This window comes from Bactrocera tryoni, chromosome 5 (assembly GCF_016617805.1).
Source record: "Bactrocera tryoni isolate S06 chromosome 5, CSIRO_BtryS06_freeze2, whole genome shotgun sequence".
NCBI classification, from domain to species: Eukaryota; Metazoa; Arthropoda; class Insecta; order Diptera; family Tephritidae; genus Bactrocera; species Bactrocera tryoni.
The window spans coordinates 77614005-77636795 of NC_052503.1; the positions used below are offsets into that span (position 1 = coordinate 77614005).

Sequence of the window (22791 nt, forward strand, 5' to 3'; positions counted from 1 at the left end):
TATACAAACTAAAGGGTGATCCATTTCGAGGTTACCTACTTTTTTAAAGGAAAACCCAAAAACTTCAAATTTTTGTGTTGAATGTTTGTTATCATACCAAAGAACATTCTTTGCCATTTATTCTTTGAAGATTATCTCTTTCATATACATTTTATTAGCCGCGGCTACGTCTCAGATGGTCCATCCGTTGAGTCTAATTTTTGATGACTCGTTCGAGCATTTCGACTGGTAACACGACGCATGATGTTTGGCTCCAAGACCTGAATGGAAGCTGCATTGTACGCATAAATTTTAGACACAGAAAAGAGTCTAACGTTGTGATATCACACGATCTTGGTGACTAATCGACCGGCACAAAACGTGAAATTATCTGCCCACCGAAGATTTCATTGAAAAAAGTACTTTTACTTGAATCACCCATTATTACTCGATTTAGGCAATATATTTAGCTGCTACAATAACAGTAATATTTATAGAAAACGGTTCGCGCAACATTCGGGCTCTAATCAAAACGATCCCTAACTTATTTCCACCTAGGGACTATCAAACAGTTTTAGAAAAATTACAAAGAAAAGAACTGTGAACGAGCTCAACTCATAACTAGAACTGGAACACATATAAAAGTTCAAATTTCACATAATATGACAGCTTGACACGACTCACTCGTGATCTGTCAAAAAAAAGGCTATTAAAATAAGTACCTCTACTACTACTTACCAGTTCATTTCCAAAAAGCGCTACTAGACATTTCTATTAAAGATCCTATGAGCTTCTAAAGACTCAATTTATAATACTAACCGAAACTCTTGGGTACTTTGGATCCTTCAACTCTTTCTTCTGCAAAGACCTCACGAGTTGCACCACATATATTTGTCAGTTTCCGCTCTAACCCTATCTATGCATTATAGTTACAGTGGCTTGTCTTGCTGGTCACCTGTTTTTACTTGTTTATTCGTTTCTTTGTTAATCTTACAACAAAAGTAAAACCTCAACAGGGTGATTTTAAAAGCTTGAGACTTTATAACATATGCATATCGTCACCTAAAATGCAAAACCACGTAACATCAAAAAAATCCAAATTGAGATTTTTATTGCTTACGATTTACTACATCACATTAAATACATGTATAATAAACTTTAAAGCTTCCGCTGTCATTTATAACCAATATATAACCTATATATAACCATTTCATAACCAAAACTCTAATTTTGTTTCATTATGAGATTATATTGTTTTTGCTTCGCCTGTAAACGAAAAGAGATTTTACGTTATTTTTCATTTTAAGTGGTGATATTTTAATTCAGATGATCCAGTGCTGGTTTGGAAACTTAATTCTATGCGCCAAACCAAACAAGTACTCAAAACGAAAAAGCTTCCAACGTACAATAAAATGCAGCTACAGAATAAGCTTTTGCATAAACTTAGGCGCAAAAATATCAAATACAACGCTGAGCAACCAAATTCCTCTTATCGCTCAACACGAAACCGCAAAAAATCAAAATATAAACTTGCATACATGTTGTTGTACTTGTATGTTGCTATGTTGTAATCTTCTTAATGAAATGTTATATTTACAAATCACTCAACTGTCTGTCAAGCGAAGGAAAACAACTATTTTCTAGCTATCATCGTGGTTAATTTTATTATATTAAAATAACAAAAAATATTGTTTATGTGACGTGATTAAAGTCAGTTAGTTTCATTCTATTAATAAAAAAATATTGTTTTTTTCGCCGTCATTATCAAAATAAATGTTTCTGGCATAAATTGTTGTAATGGATACGAAACTAACTGCCAAAACAGCCGAAGTGATACATTTGGGCGCTACAACCAAAACTATTTTCCAGGATGCGGAAACGCAAAATCTAGCAACGGAGCATAAAATTGACAATAATGACAAAAGTGGCAATAATGCTAATAATGACAATAATAGCAACAATAGCAACAATGGCTACGATATTGTCGAAACGGATAATGAACCTGAAGCATACCCGATTGTGAAGCGTCCCACTAAATCGGAGCTGGGACGTATGAACAGTTTAGATTATGCAGGAAATAAAAATGTAGTGGAAGGTTTGTAAACTAAAAATACAAATTTCATAATTTAAAACATTTATCACTATTTGCAGGTTTGATGGACATTGCACTATTGTCAGCGAACGCTAATCAGTTGCGGTTTTTACTTACATACAATAACAAAGCGCCTACCTTTTATATCAGTCTGGGGCTAGTGAGTGTCTCTTTAGTGCTGCAGGTTGTTGTAGGTCTGGCGCTAATCTTTAAGGTATTAGTAATGTATAGTAAAAACATTTGCTATGATTAGTTGTATGTGTGTATGTAGATGAAATGCAAACTGTTTTTTACAGCGTCACATGAAGAAGAACGATCGACGTTATATCTACATTAAGGAGCTGCTGATTTTTGGCATATTTATTATAACTGTAGTGAATGTACTGATTGCTGCATTTACCACAACCGAAAGCGATGACAAACCATAGGCGGTCCGATTGATCAAATAACACCAAATAACAAAGTATAATGAAATTTTTTAGAAACTAAAAAGACTAATAAAGACTGCTGTTAAAAGTTTAAGTGAGTTTCAGTGGTTCAAAAAGTGGGTATTATTACTAATTTTTTAAATATAAAAACATTTTTATTAAAAAATTCCGAAAAGTGAGTCGTTTGTACGTCAACTGCCGTGACATCTCAAAAAAATTGCTCTTGCCCTTGACAGCATAACTCATTATTGCTAGATTTAAAAACAAAAAATCAAAAATAGTTCGTTTGTATATGGAAAAATTTCATTATTGGACGAAGAAAACAACTAACGTGTGATCCAGTAGAGGTACGTTTTTTAAAGCTTTTCAGCCAGATCACGCGTAAGTCGTGTCAAGCTGTCAGGTTGCTTTTGTTCAGGGTTGATTGGCATATCATCATGGAAACAACTTTATCAACTTTATTACGAAAGTTTACGTTCTGTACAGAATGTATTTCGCGCGCTCCACTCAACTAATGGTCAACATAATCGCTTACTGAGCTTACCATTCGCAACACTATCACGCATATTGAGACCCAGCATTCATTACTGGATAAGACTCGACCGAGTAGACCAGGTCCAGCACCCAGTGAAGAAAATATAACGGACGGAGCTGAGAGTATACAAGAAGACCGTGGAAAGTCGATTCGGCGTGGTTCGCAGGAACTCGAACTGACGTATAAAACGACTTGGCGCCTTTTACGTCGACCTTCCCAAGCCACCTTCAGTTCCAAGAAGATCCGACGTTTTCGAGCCAAATTCGTTTAAAGGCCTTGGACCAAAACAATACGCGTGTCATTCGCCAGTTACCAGTCGAAATGCTCGAACGAGTCATCGAAAATTAGCCTCAACGGATGGACTATCTGAGACGTAGCCGCGGCCAGCATTTGAAAGAGATAATCTTTAAACATTCCTCACGAATTTTGTATGGAAAACTTTTTTGTTTGACAAAGTATCACCACAAAATTTTTCACATATTACTGTCCAACGTAATGTGATAATACCAGAAGAAATTGTTCAGATCGGAAGACTATAACATATAGCTGCCATACAAGCCGGCTGAACGAAATCAGTTTTTTGTATAAAAAGTGTTTTATTGGTGAAGGGTTGTTGTTGTTTTTGTTGTAACGCCAGAAATTTTACGAGTTGAAGGTTCTTTGCCTGAAAAAATCCGCGTCCGTCCCACTTAAGTAGACTCAGCTGTCGTGGGAACGGGTATTCTAACTTCGCTGCTAATTTCGAACAAAAATAATAAATTTTGTATTTTTTGTACTAAAAAAAATCTAAAAACATATATATTAAAAACTTTTTCATTATAATTTGTTTATTTACTTTCTTTCTTTTATTTATATTTGTATATTTAAAATGTAATAAATGCACATATTTTACAGACTACATAAATTTAACTTATAACAATGGGGAAAGGTGTATAAAAATAGTTTTAGAAATTTGCTTTCAACGTTACATACGTATATAATAATATATATGTATATGTTGATATGTACATATATACAAGTTAATCTGGTATTGAGCGCATGACTTTGATCTTGCAGCATCACACAAACAATACACTAATAAATGCACTGTAGATTTCTGTTACGATATTGCACCTGCCTTCTAACTGGCATACAACAAACAAGCTGTTGTAACGCCATCATTTCTCACATCTCTTTTCTAGTTTACTTGGCGTACTCCTTCTTGATCACTTTAGCGATTGTGCTCAACTGCATGTTGGTGGTGCCTTCATAGATGGCGCCAATCTTAACATCACGATAGTATTTCTCCTGTGGGAAGTCGCGCGTGAAGCCGACGCCACCCATCCAGTCAATACACTTGATGGTGGCACGTTGCGCCACCTCTGACGCGAAGAACTTGGCCATGGCGGCTTCTTTGAGGAACGGCTTGCCCTGCTCCTGCAAACGTGCCGCATTGTAGGTGAGCAAACGTGCCGCTTCAATCTCGGTAGCCACCGTGGCGATTTGATGTTGCATGGATTGAAACTCATAGATCTCCTTGCCGAACTGCTTGCGCTCCAAGAGATACGGTATGGTGTGATCGAAACAGCCTTGCGCGAGTCCCACCATTTGTGCGCCAATACCGATGCGTCCCTCATTTAAGAAACCAGCAGCATATTTGTAGCCATGACCGAATTCACCCAGTAAATTCTCTTCAGGTATACGTACGTTGTCGAAGGTTATCATGCATGTGCCAGATGCGCGTATGCCCAGTTTGTCTTCAGGCTTATTCACAATTAGACCGGGTGTATCGCGATCCACAATGAATGCGGTGATGCCGCGATAGCCCTAAGCGCAGGAAAAATTAAGAAAATATATATTTATTTACTTGTATATATATATTAAAGAATTTTCTATATATGCACTTTGGCAGTAGTTAATGATTTGACTTACCGCTTCTGGTTTGGCGTTAGCGAATACAAGGAAGACGCCAGCCACATCGGAATTGGAGATCCACATTTTTGTGCCGTTAATCACGTAGTGATTGCCATCTTTTTTGGCAACAGTTTTCAAACCGAATGCATCCGAACCAGCACCCGGCTCAGTCAAAGCGAAGCTGCCAGGCTAGAAACAAAAAAAAACAGTGATATAAATTGTAAATATAGAAAAAATAAGTTGAAGTTTGATTAGAAATACGAAATGACTTTTTCGACTACCCAATATATGTATTTACAAGTATTGATATTTACAAGCTCGTTATACGCTTAATTTACAAATTACTAATTGACAGCTTAAATACTTGAATTATATTGCCGGATATGTGGTATTGACTCTACCATATCACAACAACATTTTTTCATTAGCAATATGGATCTTACTGTTACGTATTGTAAATATTTAAGTATGCACTCCATCAGTCCTGTATATTTATTCTATAATAAAGTTTTATAATCAAACGGGTGTCTGTCGAGATTTGTAAATATTTAGTCTGTCATATAATTGAGTTATTGTCAATAACATAAAGTTATTAATTGTATTTTAAGCACAATACTCACATATTCTTGCGCCAACTTGGGTAAATACTTCTTTTTCTGCTCCTCACTGCCGACTTTCATCATTAGAGAGACAACCAAAGTATTGTGGATATCAACTAAAGCAGCAACGGCCGGATCAACCTTTGACAGCTCTTCAACAACTAGTATGGTGGTCAAGAAATTGCAACCACTGCCGCCCAAATCTGGATCAACCTCAATGCCCATTAAACCGTTCTCGAAAACCGCCTGCACCACTGAGGGATCGAATTTGTGTTCCTCGTCCATTTTTTTAACAAGTGGAGCGATTTGTTCTTGAGCCAATTTGGCAACTAAAAATGTTTGAGAAACATAAATTTATATTTAATTAACAACGAAGTGGAAAAATTAAACATAATAATTGCTTAAGTACACATTAAACCATGAAAATGTTAATATAGAAATAGCTTTCTTCAGTTAGCGAAGAGTTGAAGAGTAACGAATCGAACAAACTATGACAGATGCTCCAACAAACGGGCAACATTTTTGGTGCAACCCTGCGCTAATATTGTGACTCAGAGTCTAGGGCTCTTTAGTTTTGTTTTTATATCTTACTATAATTGATCTTAAGTCTTAAGTTTCAAAAATTCAATAAAAAATAATAATTTTTTATGGGCTGTACCACTTTAATGGGCTATACTCATTAGAGCAGGTCTATTTACAGGTAGCCAAAACACGGAAATATCGGTTATGAGGGAAAATTGTTCTACGGATCATTCATCATAGCCTGAGAGGCTATGTGTCTAAAACCAGTTTCGAGCCGACGGTTTTTAAAGCGAAGTTTTTTAGGGATTATAAAAATTTGTTTAAGCCATATAGCCCGGAATGGAAGATGATACTCTAGCGATAAGCTCCTTCGTTTCGACACCCATAGGTAGACAATGAAAGTAAGGGTAGGCAAAGATCCAATGGAAGGACTAAGTGTATAGCAACATGGCTGTAATTGGCATGTACAAATGACGTGACCTTGCAACGAATAGAAGCAACTGGTGAAGTTTTGGGACCCACAGTTGTAGTACCAAGGAAGAAGGCAAAGACTTGATCTCTTCTAAGGCGTTTACATGCAGAAATTTCTTTATAAACGATCGGATTTGTGGACAGATATTTCATCACGATAATACACCGTCACATTCTGGCATGATTATGACTGACCTTTTTGACCAAACATAAAACACAAAACAAGCGCCAATCGCTCTGTCAAAACTCGCCAAATTTAACTGGCTGCGACTTTTTTCTGTGTTCGAAATTGAAAAATTCGCTTCGCGGAACCGTGACATGGGTCCATTAAAGTCATTCGCTGAAGGCACTGAAAGCCATTCCAGTGAAGGCAAAAAGTGTATGGAAATTGGATGAATTGTTACGCTTGTATTGACTCAAAAGGAGCCTATTTTTATAGCCTTTTAATACAGATTTGTATTAAAATTCATGAAAATGATATTTTTTATTATCAGACCGTGTCAAATTCGCTCAGATGATATGTAATCTCGCACTAAAATGTGTAAATTTATGGATTTAGTAAGTAAGTAATTCGAAACGCAAGTAATTCTAATGTAAATAGAATCGGATCTGTCGTCAGTAGTATGTACGTATGTATGTATTAAATCAGTTTTATTATGAAAATAAACAAGTAATAAATGCACATAATAGAAAATAGTCAATAGCATCAATCGAAGTTTTGCGTGAATGAGCTGATCGTGTCACGTCATATGCTTCTCTCAGCAGACAAGCCCACATTTTGTACCTTTGGTATATGTATATATGTACTTATGTATATATGTATATAGTATAGCTCAGCGCTTGGCATACCTCCTTTTATACGGTAAACGTGAGCGGCAAATTCTCACTCAAGTTCATAAACATATATGATATGCACAATGTTTGTATGTAAATATGTGTGTATGCATATATTATTGGAATTTGTTGGAAATTCATAACGTGGTGGTACACATTGAAATCCAAGCATGAAGCTTTTATAATACCATATATGTATATATACACACACATACATGTACACACTTTTTGAGAGCTAATAAATAACAAGTGATAGATATCAGGTAACTACCACAATAAATATTTCTACCCTGAACAGGGTATGGTGTTGCGCTTGCCACAAAGTTTGAAACAACCAAGAGGAAGATCCGACTGAAACCCTACAAAACATATATCTTTGAGAAATCGCTTTGAAATTTTGCACACTTCCTTTCGACCCCGGAACCGCCGATATCGAACAACTATAGTATATAGCTGCCATACAAACTGAACGATTAAAATAAAGTTTTTGTATGAAAAACTTTTTTTTTGACAATATATTGTCACGAAATTTGGTATACATTTTTGATTAAAGCAACAGTATAATATTTGAAGAAATTATGTAGATTGAGCCACTATAGCATATAGCTGCCATACAAAATGAACCATCAAAATTAAGTCTTTATAAGAAAAACTTTTTTATTTGACGAAATATCTTCACCAAATTCGACAAGAATTATTTTCCAAGACAACGCTAAAATATACAAACAAATTTTTCAGCTCGGATAACTATATCATATAAGCTCAAATTCAAACTGAAGGAAATTGTGAAGGATATTCCTGTATTCGGTGCAACCGAAGTTAACTTTTTCTTTTTTTTTTATACATATTGACAAAAAAAAGCTGTGTTCTCAAAGAATACACCCGAGCTAGCCGCAATTAATGCCAAACGGGTAGTAATGAAAATCAGTTACTCTCCACTCAACCCTTTTAAAAGCTGTTACCAAAGCATAAAAAGCGCTCTGTATTCATACTTGTATAAATACAGGCCCATTATTTATATACTCAAAGAAAAGTGAATCGCACATTTCATAAAAAAGGCACGAATGTACGCATGTATGTATGTATGTCTGGTATCTTATTCTCTTTTGCCCAATTGTACTCACACACACTCATATGTTGGTACATAAACTGATTAGATTGCTTTCTTGCTTTGTTGACTATATTTATATTCATAAATATTTAGGTACACACATATGCTACATGCATACATATGAATATATGTGTATGTGTAGATCAATATGTATAATATAATTTAACATTTCTATTGATGTGGCACGTGTATGCATACACGAATACGATACAAGTATAAATAGACCGCTGTGTGTGTGTAATTATAACAAAAAACAGCTTTGCGAAGCGTTCGGACCAGTTCTAAAATTCGCTTTAGCGATGTTTATTTGGCGGACAAGTGTATGAGAACAACAACAGCGGCGTCGTCGTTTGACTTGACAAAACATTTGTCGCATATACATATGTGAGTATTTTTATACCCTAAACAGAGTGTAATAGGGTACCCACGAAGTCTAGCACTCAGAAGGTTTAGCGGAAATCTTATAAAGTATATCGGGGCCTGAAATGCAAAACTACGTATCGTCAAAAAAATCAAAATTAAATTAATTTTATTGCTTACTACGTCATATTACATATACATACATATATATGTATCATAAAATTTTAACCTCCCGCTGTCGTATATGTATGTATAACCTATATATAACCATTTTATAACCAAAACCATTTGTCGAAATATCTTTTTCTAAGTTGGTATGACTGACAGTGACATCTGCGCCAAAGGTCACATCAAAATAATCGTTAGTGTTTAGTATACGTTTGTCTTTCTGAATATTAAGAAATTCCATTAAATTTTGTGTGCGGAATCAAATTTCTGGTGCCGAAACGTTCAGAATGTTGGAAAAGGTCTTCGGTGATAACTGTTAGTCGCGAGCAAGTGTTTTTGATTGAAATCGCGTTGACGATGAAGCACGTCCAGGACGGCCATCAACATCAACTGATGAGCAACTTGTCAATAAAATGAAGGAATTGGTGCTTGAGAATCGACGATTAACATTCAGAAATCTTACTGGTATCGTTGATATATCGGAAGGATCAGTGAAAATCATTTTGAAAGATAATTTCGGCCTAAGAAAAGTGAAAGCACGCTTGGTTCCAAAATCACTCAATGTTTTCGAAAAAAACGTCACGTTAACGTCTGTGAAGCAATGCTATCCGACTACCAGGATGTCATGAAACGTATTATTACTGGCGTTGAGTCTTGGATATATGATTACGACCCGGAAACAGACGATCAATCGTCAATCAATCTTCAAAGTGTTCCAACAAAATTAAAAGTTAAATTTTAAAAAGTCCTCTGGGAGTGACCTGGAAAAAATTATCATCTAACGAATTAACCTTGATTTTTCATTTTATGAGAGGCGCCGAACCCCTATTTTTTCAAGACAAGTTTCGAATAATTGCTGTCATTTCCGTTCTTTTTTTATGAGCTCAAAACGATCTATAAAAGTTTATGCAGATTTTTTTTTGAAATACGTTTTTAACACTGTTTTCTTCTGATATGTGTATTTATATGCATGTACATATACATATGTATGTATGTATATACATACATGTAGTATATATTAACTTTTTCTTTTGTGAAGGCAATTGTCGATCAAGATAACCAAACAAAGCGTGTTTGCTTTCCTTTTAGTACCTGAAATACTGAAGACTCATGCATGTACGAAAACGTAATTACAGTTAGTCGCGATTTTTAACTAAGACAAGAAAAAAACCCTAATACCCTTCACGAATAAACAATTTTATAAGCCAAAACTTGATTCCTATCGTTCAGTGTTCAGTTTGTATGGCAGCTATATGATATAGTAGTCCGATTTGAACAACTTCTGCGGAGATTATACCGTTTTCTCAAATAATGGTCTGTATCAAATTTCGTGAAGATATATTTACAAATAAAAATGTTTTCCATACAAGGATTTGATTTCAATCGTTCAGTTTGTATGGCAGCTATATGATATAGTAGTGCGATCTGAACAACTTCTGTGAAAATTGTGCAGTTGTCTTAAATAATAGTCTGTACCAAATTTCGTGAAGATATATTTACAAATAAAAATGTTTTCCATACAAGTATTTGATTTCGATCGTTCAGTTTGTATGGCAGCTATATGATATAGTAGTTCGATCTGAACAACTTCTGCGGAGATTGTATCGTTTTCTTAAATAATAGTCTGTACCAAATTTCGTGAAGATATATTTACAAATAAAAATGTTTTCCATACAAGGTTTTGATTTCGATCGTTCAGTTTGTATGGCAGCTATATGCTATAGTGGGCCGATTTGAATAATTTCTTCGGACATTAAACTGTTTCTTTAAATAATAGTCTTTACTACATTTCGTGAAGATAGCTTGTTAAATAAAAAACTTTTCCATACAAGGATTTGATTCCGATCAATGAGCAGCTTCTAGGGAAGAAAAGGACGTTTGTAAATTTTAAGATCAATATCTCAAAATCTGTGGTTTTTTAACTAGTTCATTTTTATATACAGACAGGCGGACATTACTAAATCGACTCAGCTTATGCTGTTTGGTTTATAAAAAACTATATATAACGTATTATATAGTAAATTATTAAGCATTAGTTAAAAGTAAGTAAGTCTTATAATTCCTAAATAAATAAAATTATAATATTATAAGTCTTTAGATTCTTAAATAAATATAATTTTTATAATTGTCAACTTTCCAACTACGAATTGAGGCGCTGATCACTCTTGCTCACGCATATGTGTTGTCTCAATTCAACTCTCAAGGAAAGTGCCGAACATAACCGCATGCCAGACACGCACATCCAGCGCACTAGAACAGTACAACACGGAGACGTTGACAGCGGCGTTCATTTAATTTGCTCTATCACAAGTGTAACGCTTTTCAAATTATTGTATGCAATCTGAACCGCTGACTGCTTGTGAACAATGCAACACAAACGTAGGTTGGAGGAACTGTTACTAATTATCTATAATTTTGCTACCTACTACGCCATATTCAATTAAACATATTGTTGTTTTAATTAAATTTGCATGTTCGAAATTCAAATTCAAATAATGTCAACACAGATCGGAAACACATGGTATAAATGGAAATGGATAAATATGCGGCATAAACGGCGAAAATTCGCAGCGCTACGGAACAGGATGCGAACCCATGCCTTCAAAATTATTACAAATTTATTTACAAGTGTTGTTCGTAGCTTGTTATCGGCCTCGGCTAACAATGCCAACTTATAACACTCGTTTATTAAGATACTTGAAACAAGCAACGCCCCCTAGCGGTGAAAAATACCAACTAAATTTGACGATGTGGACTGTTTCCTCTTTTCTTTGCGTAGCAATAACAGAAATGGCTGTTGAGAATAACAAAACGAAAACAAAACGGCAATGAAATTTTTAGAATATTAATTATATTAATATTAATATATGTATATACATATATTATATTAATATTTTCGTCGTTTGCTATGGAAAAAGAATAATAAAATTATTGCCTGTCGCAAATGTTATTCCATATGTAGGTAATGAAAAGCAAGAGGAATATGAAAAAAATACCTATTATTGTAAATTGTTAGAAGCACAAATAAATTATTGATGCTGATGTATATAAACATATACACTTACATATGTATGTATATACATATGTACAAACATATGTATGTATATCCAAGTTGTGGCAAATATGTGGGCATGTTTACCTTTATGGCTGGACTTTAGGTACAAACATATGTATATACGGATGTATCTACCTGTGTTTTATATATGTACATATACATATGTATGTATGTATGTACATATGTTATGTATTAGAAGATACATATTAGTTTGTACATAACCAACCGGCTTAGATAGCGAGCGTGCACAGCATTTCAAAAACACAAAAACAAAAAAAACAACATTAGAATATCCACAGAGAACGTAGAATGATTAATAATTTTACGTGCTCTGATAGCCCTTTTATAAGCATACTTTTGTTCTAGAGGAAACTTTGTGTTTATAATACTTTAGCACCAGCTAAGATTTTGGAAGTTATGTAACGTTATCAATAGACAAAAAGCAAGATTAGTTTGTACAATCACGTACATACATACATACATACATATGTATGTACACAGTATCTAAATATGTATGTATGTATATACAAATGCAAGATTCCGACTATGGCAACAAAAAAATGCATTTAAAAGAATGTATGTATGTATGTACATATGTATGCTAAAAAAATTTATATACTCAAAATTAATTAATCAAAAATTATTGCTATATTCCAGAAAAACAATATTTACATATACTTATGTATGTATATATATTCACATTTCTGCAACATATACGTACATATGTACATGTTTATACGTAGCTCTTCATGTACAAACGTGTACGCGCACGCAGGATAACCTTCATCTTCACCATTTACTGCTATTATATACGGATACAATAAAAGTTGTCATAATGTACTCACCGGTCTCCTTCATTACGCGCTCATCATCAGTGAGGACAGTGAGTGCTGACATGGCACCTGTACCGCTGGACATGCATTGCTGCTGGCGCAGGACTGTGTTAGCAACCTAAATGAAAAATATTATTTGACGACAGCAACGAGATTTGACTTTATTGTGTTGCAATTAATTGAACAAAATATGCGCGTACATACATACATATATATTTATATGTGTACATCTATATATATTTATATATGTAAGTATATGTATGTACATACATATAGACTAAACATATTTTCTATCAACTGTGTATATGAAGTATGTTGTGCGCTTTTATCGCTAAACTTACCATACGTAAAGGTATTTTTCTCAGGTAATTCATTTTCCTTTTTATGCACAACTGTTAATTTTTAATTGAAAAATAAATAAGAACTGGACGATACAATTTTGGAAACAACAGCAGCTCTGGAACGATCAAATCGAACTGAAAACAACTGTCTGATTGCAAGATCACTTAAGCGAACTAATTGAATGTGGTATTCTTGATCACTGTGCAATTGATAGGAGTGTTGCTGAAACCACCAGTCAAATAGAGTTGCCGCTGTTAAATGAAGCTGTTAGCAACATGGCTGGGCACATGTATTATAAATATTAGGTAAATGTGTCAATATATGAAATAGGCAAATATGTATGTTATGTATGTTTTTTTATGCGAAAAGCTTTACCCAGAGATACGGCTCAGATCAAGGTTGCAAATAATTTATAAAAAAATTAAAAAAAAAAATTAAAAAAAAATATTTAAATGAAAAAAGAAAAAAAATTAAAATTAAATTTTTTTAAATTTATTTTTTATTCTCGTATTTGGCATAAAAAAGTTATAATAAACTAAGTTATAATAAATTAATTTTTTTTAATATTTTTTTTTTTAGTTTAAATCTCGTATTTTGAATTACAAAATAAAAAAAATATTAATTCAAATGTTAATTAAATTCTTATTTTTTTGTATATTATTATTAAAATACTGGTTTGAAAAAAAATTAACACCAACAAACGTATTAAAAATGTATATTTAATTAATTTTATTACCGCAAAATTTATTAAAATCTCTCAATTGGTATTAAAAATTGTATTTTTTATTATTTTACCTAATTTATTTTTAATTAATGTTTAATGCCAAAAACCGAATTATAATTTTTTTTAATTTGTTTTAATACAAAACCAGTTTAATTTCTTAACTTGAGATTAAAATTCCATTTTATAATACTTATTATTAAATCCAAAAATAACAATTCTTAATGTATTTATTTATAATTAATGTTTAATACCAAAAATTAATTTTAAATTTATTTGTAATTAATTTTTAATACAAAAACCATATTAATTTCTCCATTTGAGATTAAAAAATTAATTTTACTATTAAATTAAAAAATAATAATTTATTAAATTAAAAAAATCTAATTTATATTTTTTTTAATTAATTTATTTTTCATAAAATTTTTAATACCAAAAGCTGAACTAAAAATTAAATTTAAAATTTTTACTTTTACAATAAAAAATTTAATTTTTACTTTTTTAATTAATTACCTTTTAATTTCATTTTTAATGCCAATGCTGATTTCGGTATTAAAAATCAATTTTAAAATTGTATATATGGAATTAAAAAATAAAATTTTAATTTGTTTTAATTTTGTTAACTAATTTATTTTTTTATAAATTTTTAATACCAAATTCGGCTTAAAATTTTGGGATTGAAAATTAATTTTACAACTTTAATTATAAAATTAACCGGAATTAAAAACTAAAATTTTATTTTTTAACTAAATTATTAATTTAATTACAAAAAAATTAAAAATCAATTCAGAAACTTTTAATTAAAAAATGTGCAACCCTGGCTGACGTATAACAACAAATTCTAAAAAAAAATCTATAATCTCCAATACATACGGAATATTTAAAAATTGTGTTCAAATTAAAAATCCTAGGCAAGGGTTAACAGTGTGCTGTTTTCTTAATTTTTTAAATTTTATTTAAATTTCAAAATTGTATTTAAATTAAAAATTCTTATGCAAGCATTAGCAGCTTCTTGTTTTGTAGTTTCTCATCAAAATGTTCTCACATAAATAATAATATTAATAAATTGATAAGTTCTGTAGCATATTAATAACATGATTGAGCCTATAAACGGCAACCGCAGCTAACTTCATGTGAACATACTTGTTTGACGTTTCACCAAATTTTTAGTACTTCCGACAATTTGATTGTCAGATTCCTTCTTTTTGTTGTTTTTACGCGACTAGTTTGGTGTAAGTTTTGCTCCATAAAATTTTTATAAATCTCTCTCCATCTTTGCGGCAAATAAATTATATGAAATGAAATTAATTTACTTAACGACGTAGATGAGTAAATTTTGCGAAATTCCTACTATTTCGCGTGCTAATATTGTATTTCATTGCCTACCGCCAAATGAATCTTCAATATGTGCCTTGCGCGAAACCATTGAAATTTCCCAATGAGATATGCGAAAATTTAACTCTCTTCTAGTTTGTTCAAGTTTGTGCCACTTTGAGAAGCAAATATTTACATTTGGAAATAGTTTTAAGCATATTGTTACGGTGTTTCTATTCAAGTTAAAGATATTAACTTTTGTTGTTTTTTACAGGGTAAACAACAGCGTGTGCAACCATGAAACAAAACAAATTTGTCACCTCTTCGCGCAGGAAGAACCGCAAGCGTCACTTCCAGGCTCCCTCACACATCCGTCGTCGTTTGATGTCGGCTCCACTTTCGAAGGAATTGCGTCAAAAGTACAATGTTCGCTCTATGCCCATTCGCAAGGATGATGAAGTGCAAGTGGTGCGCGGACACTTCAAAGGTAACCAGGTGGGCAAAGTAGTGCAGTCGTATCGTAAGAAATTCGTCGTGTACGTCGAAAAGATTCAGCGTGAAAATGCCAACGGTACCAATGTTTATGTTGGTATTCACCCTTCCAATTGCTTGATTGTCAAATTGAAATTGGACAAGGACCGTAAAGCAATTTTGGACCGTCGCGGCAAGGGACGCATGGCGGCATTGGGCAAAGATAAGGGCAAATACACTGAGGAAACTGCTGCGCAACCTATGGAAACAGCCTAAGCATTTGCAGTTCATCTTTATAAGAATACCACTTTAGAATAAAATAAATCTTCCTTTCAAAAAATGGAAAGTGATCGTTGTTTTATATAAATGTGTGTGTGTTTTTTAAAATTATTTAATATTGGCTAGCAATGAAGTCTGAAAAACTAGGTAGCCGGTTGTTTCCATAAGCGTAAACCAATAATTTTTTTTATAAAACAAATAACGCCATCAATTAGTAAAGTTTCGACTTGACAGAAATTTAAAAATATATATATATAATTGTGGCTGTAATGGCTATTTTTATTGACCCAGTTCCAACCGAGGCTACATGCAGTGACCATCTCTTGGAGATTCATCTAAAATCAATCGGACAAAAGAATCTAGTGCCTACTCAGAACATGTTTTTCCTTAAATAACTAATTGGCTCCAAATTATAAAAAATCGAAATTGGCATTCGATCAGGTACTAGTTTTTTATGTTTACAAAAAAAAAGCTGCCTACATTTCATTGAAATCCACCGAGTGGTCTTCGAACTACCAGTTCAAAAAACATAGATTGGAGAAAAAAGCATATGAAGTCTTACACGAACTTTTTCAACCGCCCATGAACATTTTGCTAATTATCAAATAACTTGAAAAGTATTTGTTTGAATAACTTCAAATTTTCAGAGAATATTTGTAAAATATTATACTTAAATGTTAAAACAATTTTTTTTTGTAAATTTTTACTAAACCTAACTTGAACGAAAGTGTGGTGGCGCTATTATAATGACGCGGAGTGTATGTATCATTCTTATCGATATGAGAATATCCGTCATACATATATCGATGTTGATGTAAAATTATCGACTTTATATCCTCATCACTGAGCACACACATTGTAATCTACTGATTGATTAGTTAGTTTTTGTACAATATTTAAAGCAGCTTTCTTCAAAAATGGAAATGATGGTAAATACTGTTTTGTTATTTGAGAAGTAACTATATACTACAAATCTAAATAATGGAAAACAATTTTAGCAAGGTGCCTCATTATTGTCGCGACCCGCGGAGGAATTCGGCAATGATGAGCTGGTTGAAGAAATGTGGGCTTTAAAGGCAATGGATCACGCTGAAGTATATTTCAATGTAAGTATTAAGCAGTACTCTTATAATAATAGTTATGGCTTAAGAATGAGTATTATTTTTGAATTGTTTCATTGAAGCTACTCACAAGCGTGCACCCTTCATGCCTGCACCTGACCCCATATGATGATCAAATATACCAAGCATTTCGAGAAGATTTTCCTGATCTAAAATTAGAACTGATAACGGATGATACGCTGAAATCAGAAGATGCTAAAATTCGTTGGCGCACGTTTGCGGAAAAATTCAATAAATTAGATGATTACGCTTATGGTACATTAATACGGTCCGATTCATCCAAAGAATTTTCACCCGAAAATTCACTACTTGTTGTACGTATACAGTTTTTAGCAATCGAAATTGCACGTAATCGCGAGGGACTAAATGATGAAGTACATCGTAAATTTCGACCTCCACCACGAACCACAGTTGCGGAAGAATTGGTGCCGGGCGAAGTGCAAGAAACGTAGATTTTAGGAAAATAGAAATATAACTAATCAATGGCATAGATATATAATAATATATATATTTTATATTTTCATAAGTGGGAAAAATATACAAAACAAACAATACAAAACTGTGCATGCTAAAGCATGTTTTTGTATGGAAAACTTTTTTATTCAAATAGAACTACAGATCGGATGAGATAACTTCGTGAGAACTCTAGATGGAGAGGAATGTAAGCAACAAGTTATACAGTAATCGCCATCGCCAATTATTTCAAGTATTTGAGGTTATAGAGTGGAGCTCTCATTCAAACTAAAATATCATTTTTTACTTATGTAAATTAAAAGCAGAATATTATATTTTTCACACATGAAATAACTCATTGTCCATCAATAATGTTTTGTCCAGTTATTTATTAATATATTCGTTAATTTCGTCACAGTAGAACTCGATTTCAAGGTATTCTACAGCATTACGCACTTTTTAGTTATTATATATAATATATTATATTATATTAATAAATTCTTAATTTAGTTCTCAACATTTTATTTCCAGCAAAGAACAATGTTTTCATTAAGTTTACAAATACATGCGTACATACACATACACATGTGGTATGTGGTGCATGCTTATACAAATACTCTTACGTACATACAATACATATATTTATTTATTAATTCATTGAGAAATGCAGTTTAACTAAAATTAAAACAAATTTACGTTTCACAAAAAAAAAGAATATTTTCGAAAAGCAAATTCAGGCGGATTAAAAACCAATATTATATTAAAACTAGCTGGTAATAAATTATTATATGTTTACATATATATATTTTTGGTTCTTAACGCTTGCTTTTAAATAGTTTTTTAATTATTTTTACTTATTTGCTTTTTTTTATTTGTTTACTTTTTTTATTCGTTTGGTTTTTTATTTTTTTATTATTTTTAACATGTATTTAGTGGCTTAATACTATGAGTGGGAGCTGCCAGCTTCAGGTTCATTTTTATATTAAATAAATTTGGTCTTTATTAAAGAGAAAACAAATAAATTTATCAATGCGAGCTTAAAGTGCAAATTTGCAAATTAGAAAAATCACTAGCATTCTCAAAATTAATATATGTATATACGAGTATATATAACAACATTAGAAAAAGTAAGGTTAAATAAAAAATTATTTTAGCACAACATTGCATTTGAAGTGGTGCTTTTTTATGCATTAGTAAAATATTTCAATATATTTTCGTGTTATAACTTCTAATGGATACTGGTCATAGGCTTATTTATTTATTAAATTAAATAAATGTTCTTATTTTTTATTTTTATTTGCAATTAGAAGGCAGTTAAAATTTTTATACCCTTAATTTCCTACAACTTTTTTAAAAATTAGTTCCATCTTTCAATATTTTTTCACTTTACAACTCTCGTAATATTGCAGTTTTATTCGTTTACAAAAAAAAATTGTTTTGCATGTCCCGTGCACCGCGCAAGCAATTGCATTTTTTTTTTGTTTTAGTTTATTGTGTCTGTGTTTCAGCATTGTGTTGCAGTGCACGGGACAAATAGCTGTTCCAAACAGCTATGTGGAAATGTTTGGTTATCATTTTTACAAAGTGAAATTTGGCTAAGCGCAACATGACGGCCACTCGCACAATTTCACAATCCACATTATCATCACAGGCAAGCGGCAAACAATGAATTTCATTTGTTCTAATGTAAATGGAATTCATGCGCAATAGTTTTTTTTTTACTTTTTTGTTTTCTGTTTATATATATATAATTTTTGTTATAATTAGTTTTAATTAGGTTATTCGATTTTTTCTTTATGTTTGTAGTTTTCAATATATATTTACTCTGCTTACGAATTTAATTTAAGCTTAAAAGCCTTAAAATGTACCGTAGCAACGCGCTAAATGTTTATGGCGTGGCCACGGCTTTAATAACACACTTCGGTATTCAATCAAACAACGGAATCTTTGCGTATCCTAGAAAGGCAAAAAATAAATATTGTTAATTTTTGCATAAAATCAAGTAAAACTAAACTTACCACATATAGTTTTCAGTCTGTGGTGCTCTCATCACACCTACGCCACCACCTAAGCGACGATAATTCATACAACCACATAAACGCCATTGATTGGTTTCTGGATCGTAAACTTCAATTGTTTTTAAGTAGGCCGAGCCATCAAAACCGCCAACGGCATATAGCTGCCCATTTACCACGGCCAAGCCAACCTAATAATTAATAAATATATTGTAGTGGAATGTTTCATATTAATCTATGCATATAAGAAAGCAACTGTGAGGAGCCGAAATTAAGGTTTTTTATTGTTTTACATTGCTTTAGTCACCGAATTGCACTTACACCGCTGCGACGCGAAGTCATTGCCACAATGGGGCTCCAGGTATTTGTATGCGGGTTATAGCGTTCAGCTGATGATAATTCCATGCAATCATCACGTCCACCGACAGCGTATATGTAGTTATTGAAGACGGCGCAGCCCAAATGCTTGCGACGTGTGGACATTGGGTTAACAGCGCACCACTTATTTTGTCTAAATAAAATAAAAATAAAATATTTTTATTATATGGGAATATTTGTTATAAGTACCAATAATATTTATTATATTACATTTCTTATGAGCTCACCTTGGATCATAGCGCTCGACCGTGTTTAGTGGACATTGGCCATCAGAGCCGCCAATGGCGTAAAGATAACCACCCAAAACGGCTACGGCCACGCCTAAACGGCGAGTTGTCATAGGTGCGACCTTGTATTTCGAAATAAAAATTATTTAATATATCATCATATAAAAATTTAAATTTAAAGCAATTCACACGCACCTTTGACCATTTGTTCTCTTTAGGATCGTAGCGTTCAACATGATTCAGACACTGTACGCCATCCTGCCCGCCGACGGCATACAAAAATCCGTCCAAGACGGCCACGCCAACACTAGTGCGACAGGAGGTGGTTGGCGCGACATCACAAGACCATTGATTGGTTTGCGGGTCATAACGTTCGATGCTATTCAAATAGCTTTGTCCATCATGTCCACCAACGGCATAGAGTAGATCATTGAGTACGGCAACACCGACGCCACAACGTCGCTTACTCATCGGTGCAACCATTTTCCAATCGTTTGTTTGCGGATCAAAACGTTCTACGGAGGCAATGGCGTCACCTGAACACCAACCGCCAACAGCAAATAATACTTCACCACGACGTGTGGGTTTACGTGGGCGTGTGCGTGGACCTTGCATTAGTGGACGTTCTTGTGGTAATAATAAATAGTTCTTGGCTTCATCAACGAGATCACGGCATGCTTCATCTGAACGCACCAACAAATCAGAGCCAACAGTACCAACGAGGAATTTTGGTGACAACAGCGGTAAACGTACATGTTGCAAAACCTGAATATAATATTTTAATAATAATGAATTCGTTTTGAAAGCAAAAGTATATAATAAGTCAACCTGTGCCAAATGTTGACGACGATCGGCCACATTGTATTTCAGCCAAGACATAACAGCGTTGAAAACCTGCTCTTCAGAACGTACATTTAACTCATCACTGCAAATAATATCCACAAGTTGTCCGACTGGTAGCAATAGAAATTCCTCGCTTTCCATAACATCTTGGAAGTTGTGTTGTGTAAATTTGTCGGCAATGCGCAACAACTCCCGGCATGAGTGTGTATCGGCAAAAGCGCGTATGCCTAAACAATTTGTCGGATCCAATTGTCGCTTTAGGAATTCGCAACAAATATCTTGTATTTCAACAAGTTGTAGTAGACATGCTGCTGGTAATAAAGTTTGCACGTTAGACTCCTCGACAATGATGTGTGCAGTGTAGCAAAAGTCGATAAGCAACTCCATGGCATTTTCATCTATATCTCGTATAGTTACTTCGGTTTGTCGTGATTCCTCCAATTCACCGGTGAACATGGCGCGAAAATATGGACTGCACGCGGAAAGTATTACGCGATGTGCGAAAATTTTACGACCACCAACATTGAGTACAACATCACAAAGTTCCCGATGGCGTCGCAGCATATTCAACTCAGATAATGTAACCTTGGGGTGTTTCTCCGAGGTGTGCGATAGACGTGCCGGAGACGGTGGACGATCGATGGCACCAGTTGAAGTGCCAGCGCTGCCAGCCGCTCCTGCCAGCATTGGATCGCCCATCCTGTTCGCCGCTAAACGCAGCGGGGCAGAAGCCCAACCCCACACCGCGTCTATCTGTAATACAATATTATTGTTACTTATAATCGTATTTATGTTGAACTATTGTTACTACTTATAATAGTATTTATGTTAAAAATAAACCAACATTTTTCTATATATTTACATAAAGTACATTTTATTTTTAATGCATGCGGCTGGTATGTAACCCATTTTTATACGTCTCAACTCCAAAAATATCACAAATATGTCTTGGTGTAAAGAACTAAAACAAAAAGTATTGCTTCGCCCACCAATCCAATTTGAGTGTTTATGCCCACAACAGCTGTCAACAGCTTCGCCCTACCACACAACAGACCAAAATCAACAAATGAAGTATCTATGCCACTGCCATCGTTTGACGAAAAGCTTTGCCTACTTTTTCTGAGCTAATTAACAATTACTACCTAACTAAAATGCATATGTATAACAATTGTTGTATTTTTTTACCTTAGCGTTTTTGTCTACGGCAAGCCCAAAACACCACGACCAACTCCAAGTGGCAATTCTCGAAAAGGCAATTTTCGCTGTTATCTCAGTAGCTCTGTTGCATTGAAAATTGTAATTTGTAAAATTTTAGAAACGCGACAAATATAAAATATACGTCGAATTTTATTTTTTCGCACACTACTTTTGCCCTCGGTCAAATAATCGACCGACCTTCCTTCCAAAATATTCGTCTGCTTGATTGCTGCCGCCCTAAGCTGGTGCCACACCGTTCTGCTGCTGCTGCTATTTTTCTTTCGTTTTGTCTTGTCTTTCGTAGGTTTTTGCAAGGCAAAATTTTACAAACGTCACTACAGCGCACTGTCTTGCGAAAAATTTCGCCTAATAACGTATATTTATTATATTTAAGTTCATCTTTACGTTTATTATATAAAAATGTTAGTTTCCTCAATTATTTTCACAATAAATTGAGAAAATCGTCACTTTTTCTCGATTCACCTCACTGCACAACACCAACACACATCCGACTTATAGTGCTGCCAACTGCGGATATTATCTACTAAGG

General features: G+C 33.6%; 5 protein-coding genes across 5 annotated transcripts; 3 read left to right on the plus strand and 2 right to left on the minus strand.

Annotated features, from left to right (window-relative positions):
* The first annotated feature begins 1748 nt into the window (after positions 1-1748).
* Positions 1749-2568, plus strand: LOC120778497 (ninjurin-1). The gene is made up of 3 exons (XM_040110322.1): positions 1749-2074; positions 2131-2285; positions 2368-2568. Exons 1-3 carry the CDS (start codon positions 1777-1779, stop codon positions 2497-2499), a joined length of 585 nt encoding a protein of 194 aa, XP_039966256.1. The 5' UTR covers positions 1749-1776; the 3' UTR covers positions 2500-2568.
* A 1481-nt stretch (positions 2569-4049) lies between these two features.
* On the minus strand, positions 4050-13254 carry LOC120778024 (short/branched chain specific acyl-CoA dehydrogenase, mitochondrial). Its single transcript, XM_040109697.1, has 5 exons — positions 13222-13254; positions 12893-12998; positions 5548-5855; positions 4946-5116; positions 4050-4840 (listed from the first exon to the last, which is right to left on the minus strand). Exons 1-5 carry the CDS (start codon positions 13252-13254, stop codon positions 4217-4219), a joined length of 1242 nt encoding a protein of 413 aa, XP_039965631.1. The 3' UTR covers positions 4050-4216.
* Positions 13255-15095: 1841 nt separating this feature from the next.
* LOC120778685 (60S ribosomal protein L26) lies at positions 15096-16074 on the plus strand. The gene is made up of 2 exons (XM_040110621.1): positions 15096-15175; positions 15532-16074. Exon 2 carries the CDS (start codon positions 15555-15557, stop codon positions 16002-16004), a length of 450 nt encoding a protein of 149 aa, XP_039966555.1. The 5' UTR covers positions 15096-15175; positions 15532-15554; the 3' UTR covers positions 16005-16074.
* Positions 16075-16845: 771 nt separating this feature from the next.
* On the plus strand, positions 16846-17687 carry LOC120777271 (protein PBDC1). Its single transcript, XM_040108474.1, has 3 exons — positions 16846-16936; positions 17006-17113; positions 17191-17687. The coding sequence occupies exons 1-3, from the start codon at positions 16925-16927 to the stop codon at positions 17578-17580; spliced, it is 510 nt and encodes a 169-aa protein (XP_039964408.1). The 5' UTR covers positions 16846-16924; the 3' UTR covers positions 17581-17687.
* Positions 17688-19359: 1672 nt separating this feature from the next.
* LOC120777272 (kelch-like protein diablo) lies at positions 19360-22762 on the minus strand. The gene is made up of 7 exons (XM_040108475.1): positions 22230-22762; positions 21030-21797; positions 20397-20966; positions 20202-20323; positions 19918-20107; positions 19600-19787; positions 19360-19537 (listed from the first exon to the last, which is right to left on the minus strand). Exons 2-7 carry the CDS (start codon positions 21741-21743, stop codon positions 19513-19515), a joined length of 1809 nt encoding a protein of 602 aa, XP_039964409.1. The 5' UTR covers positions 21744-21797; positions 22230-22762; the 3' UTR covers positions 19360-19512.
* Positions 22763-22791: the final 29 nt, after the last annotated feature.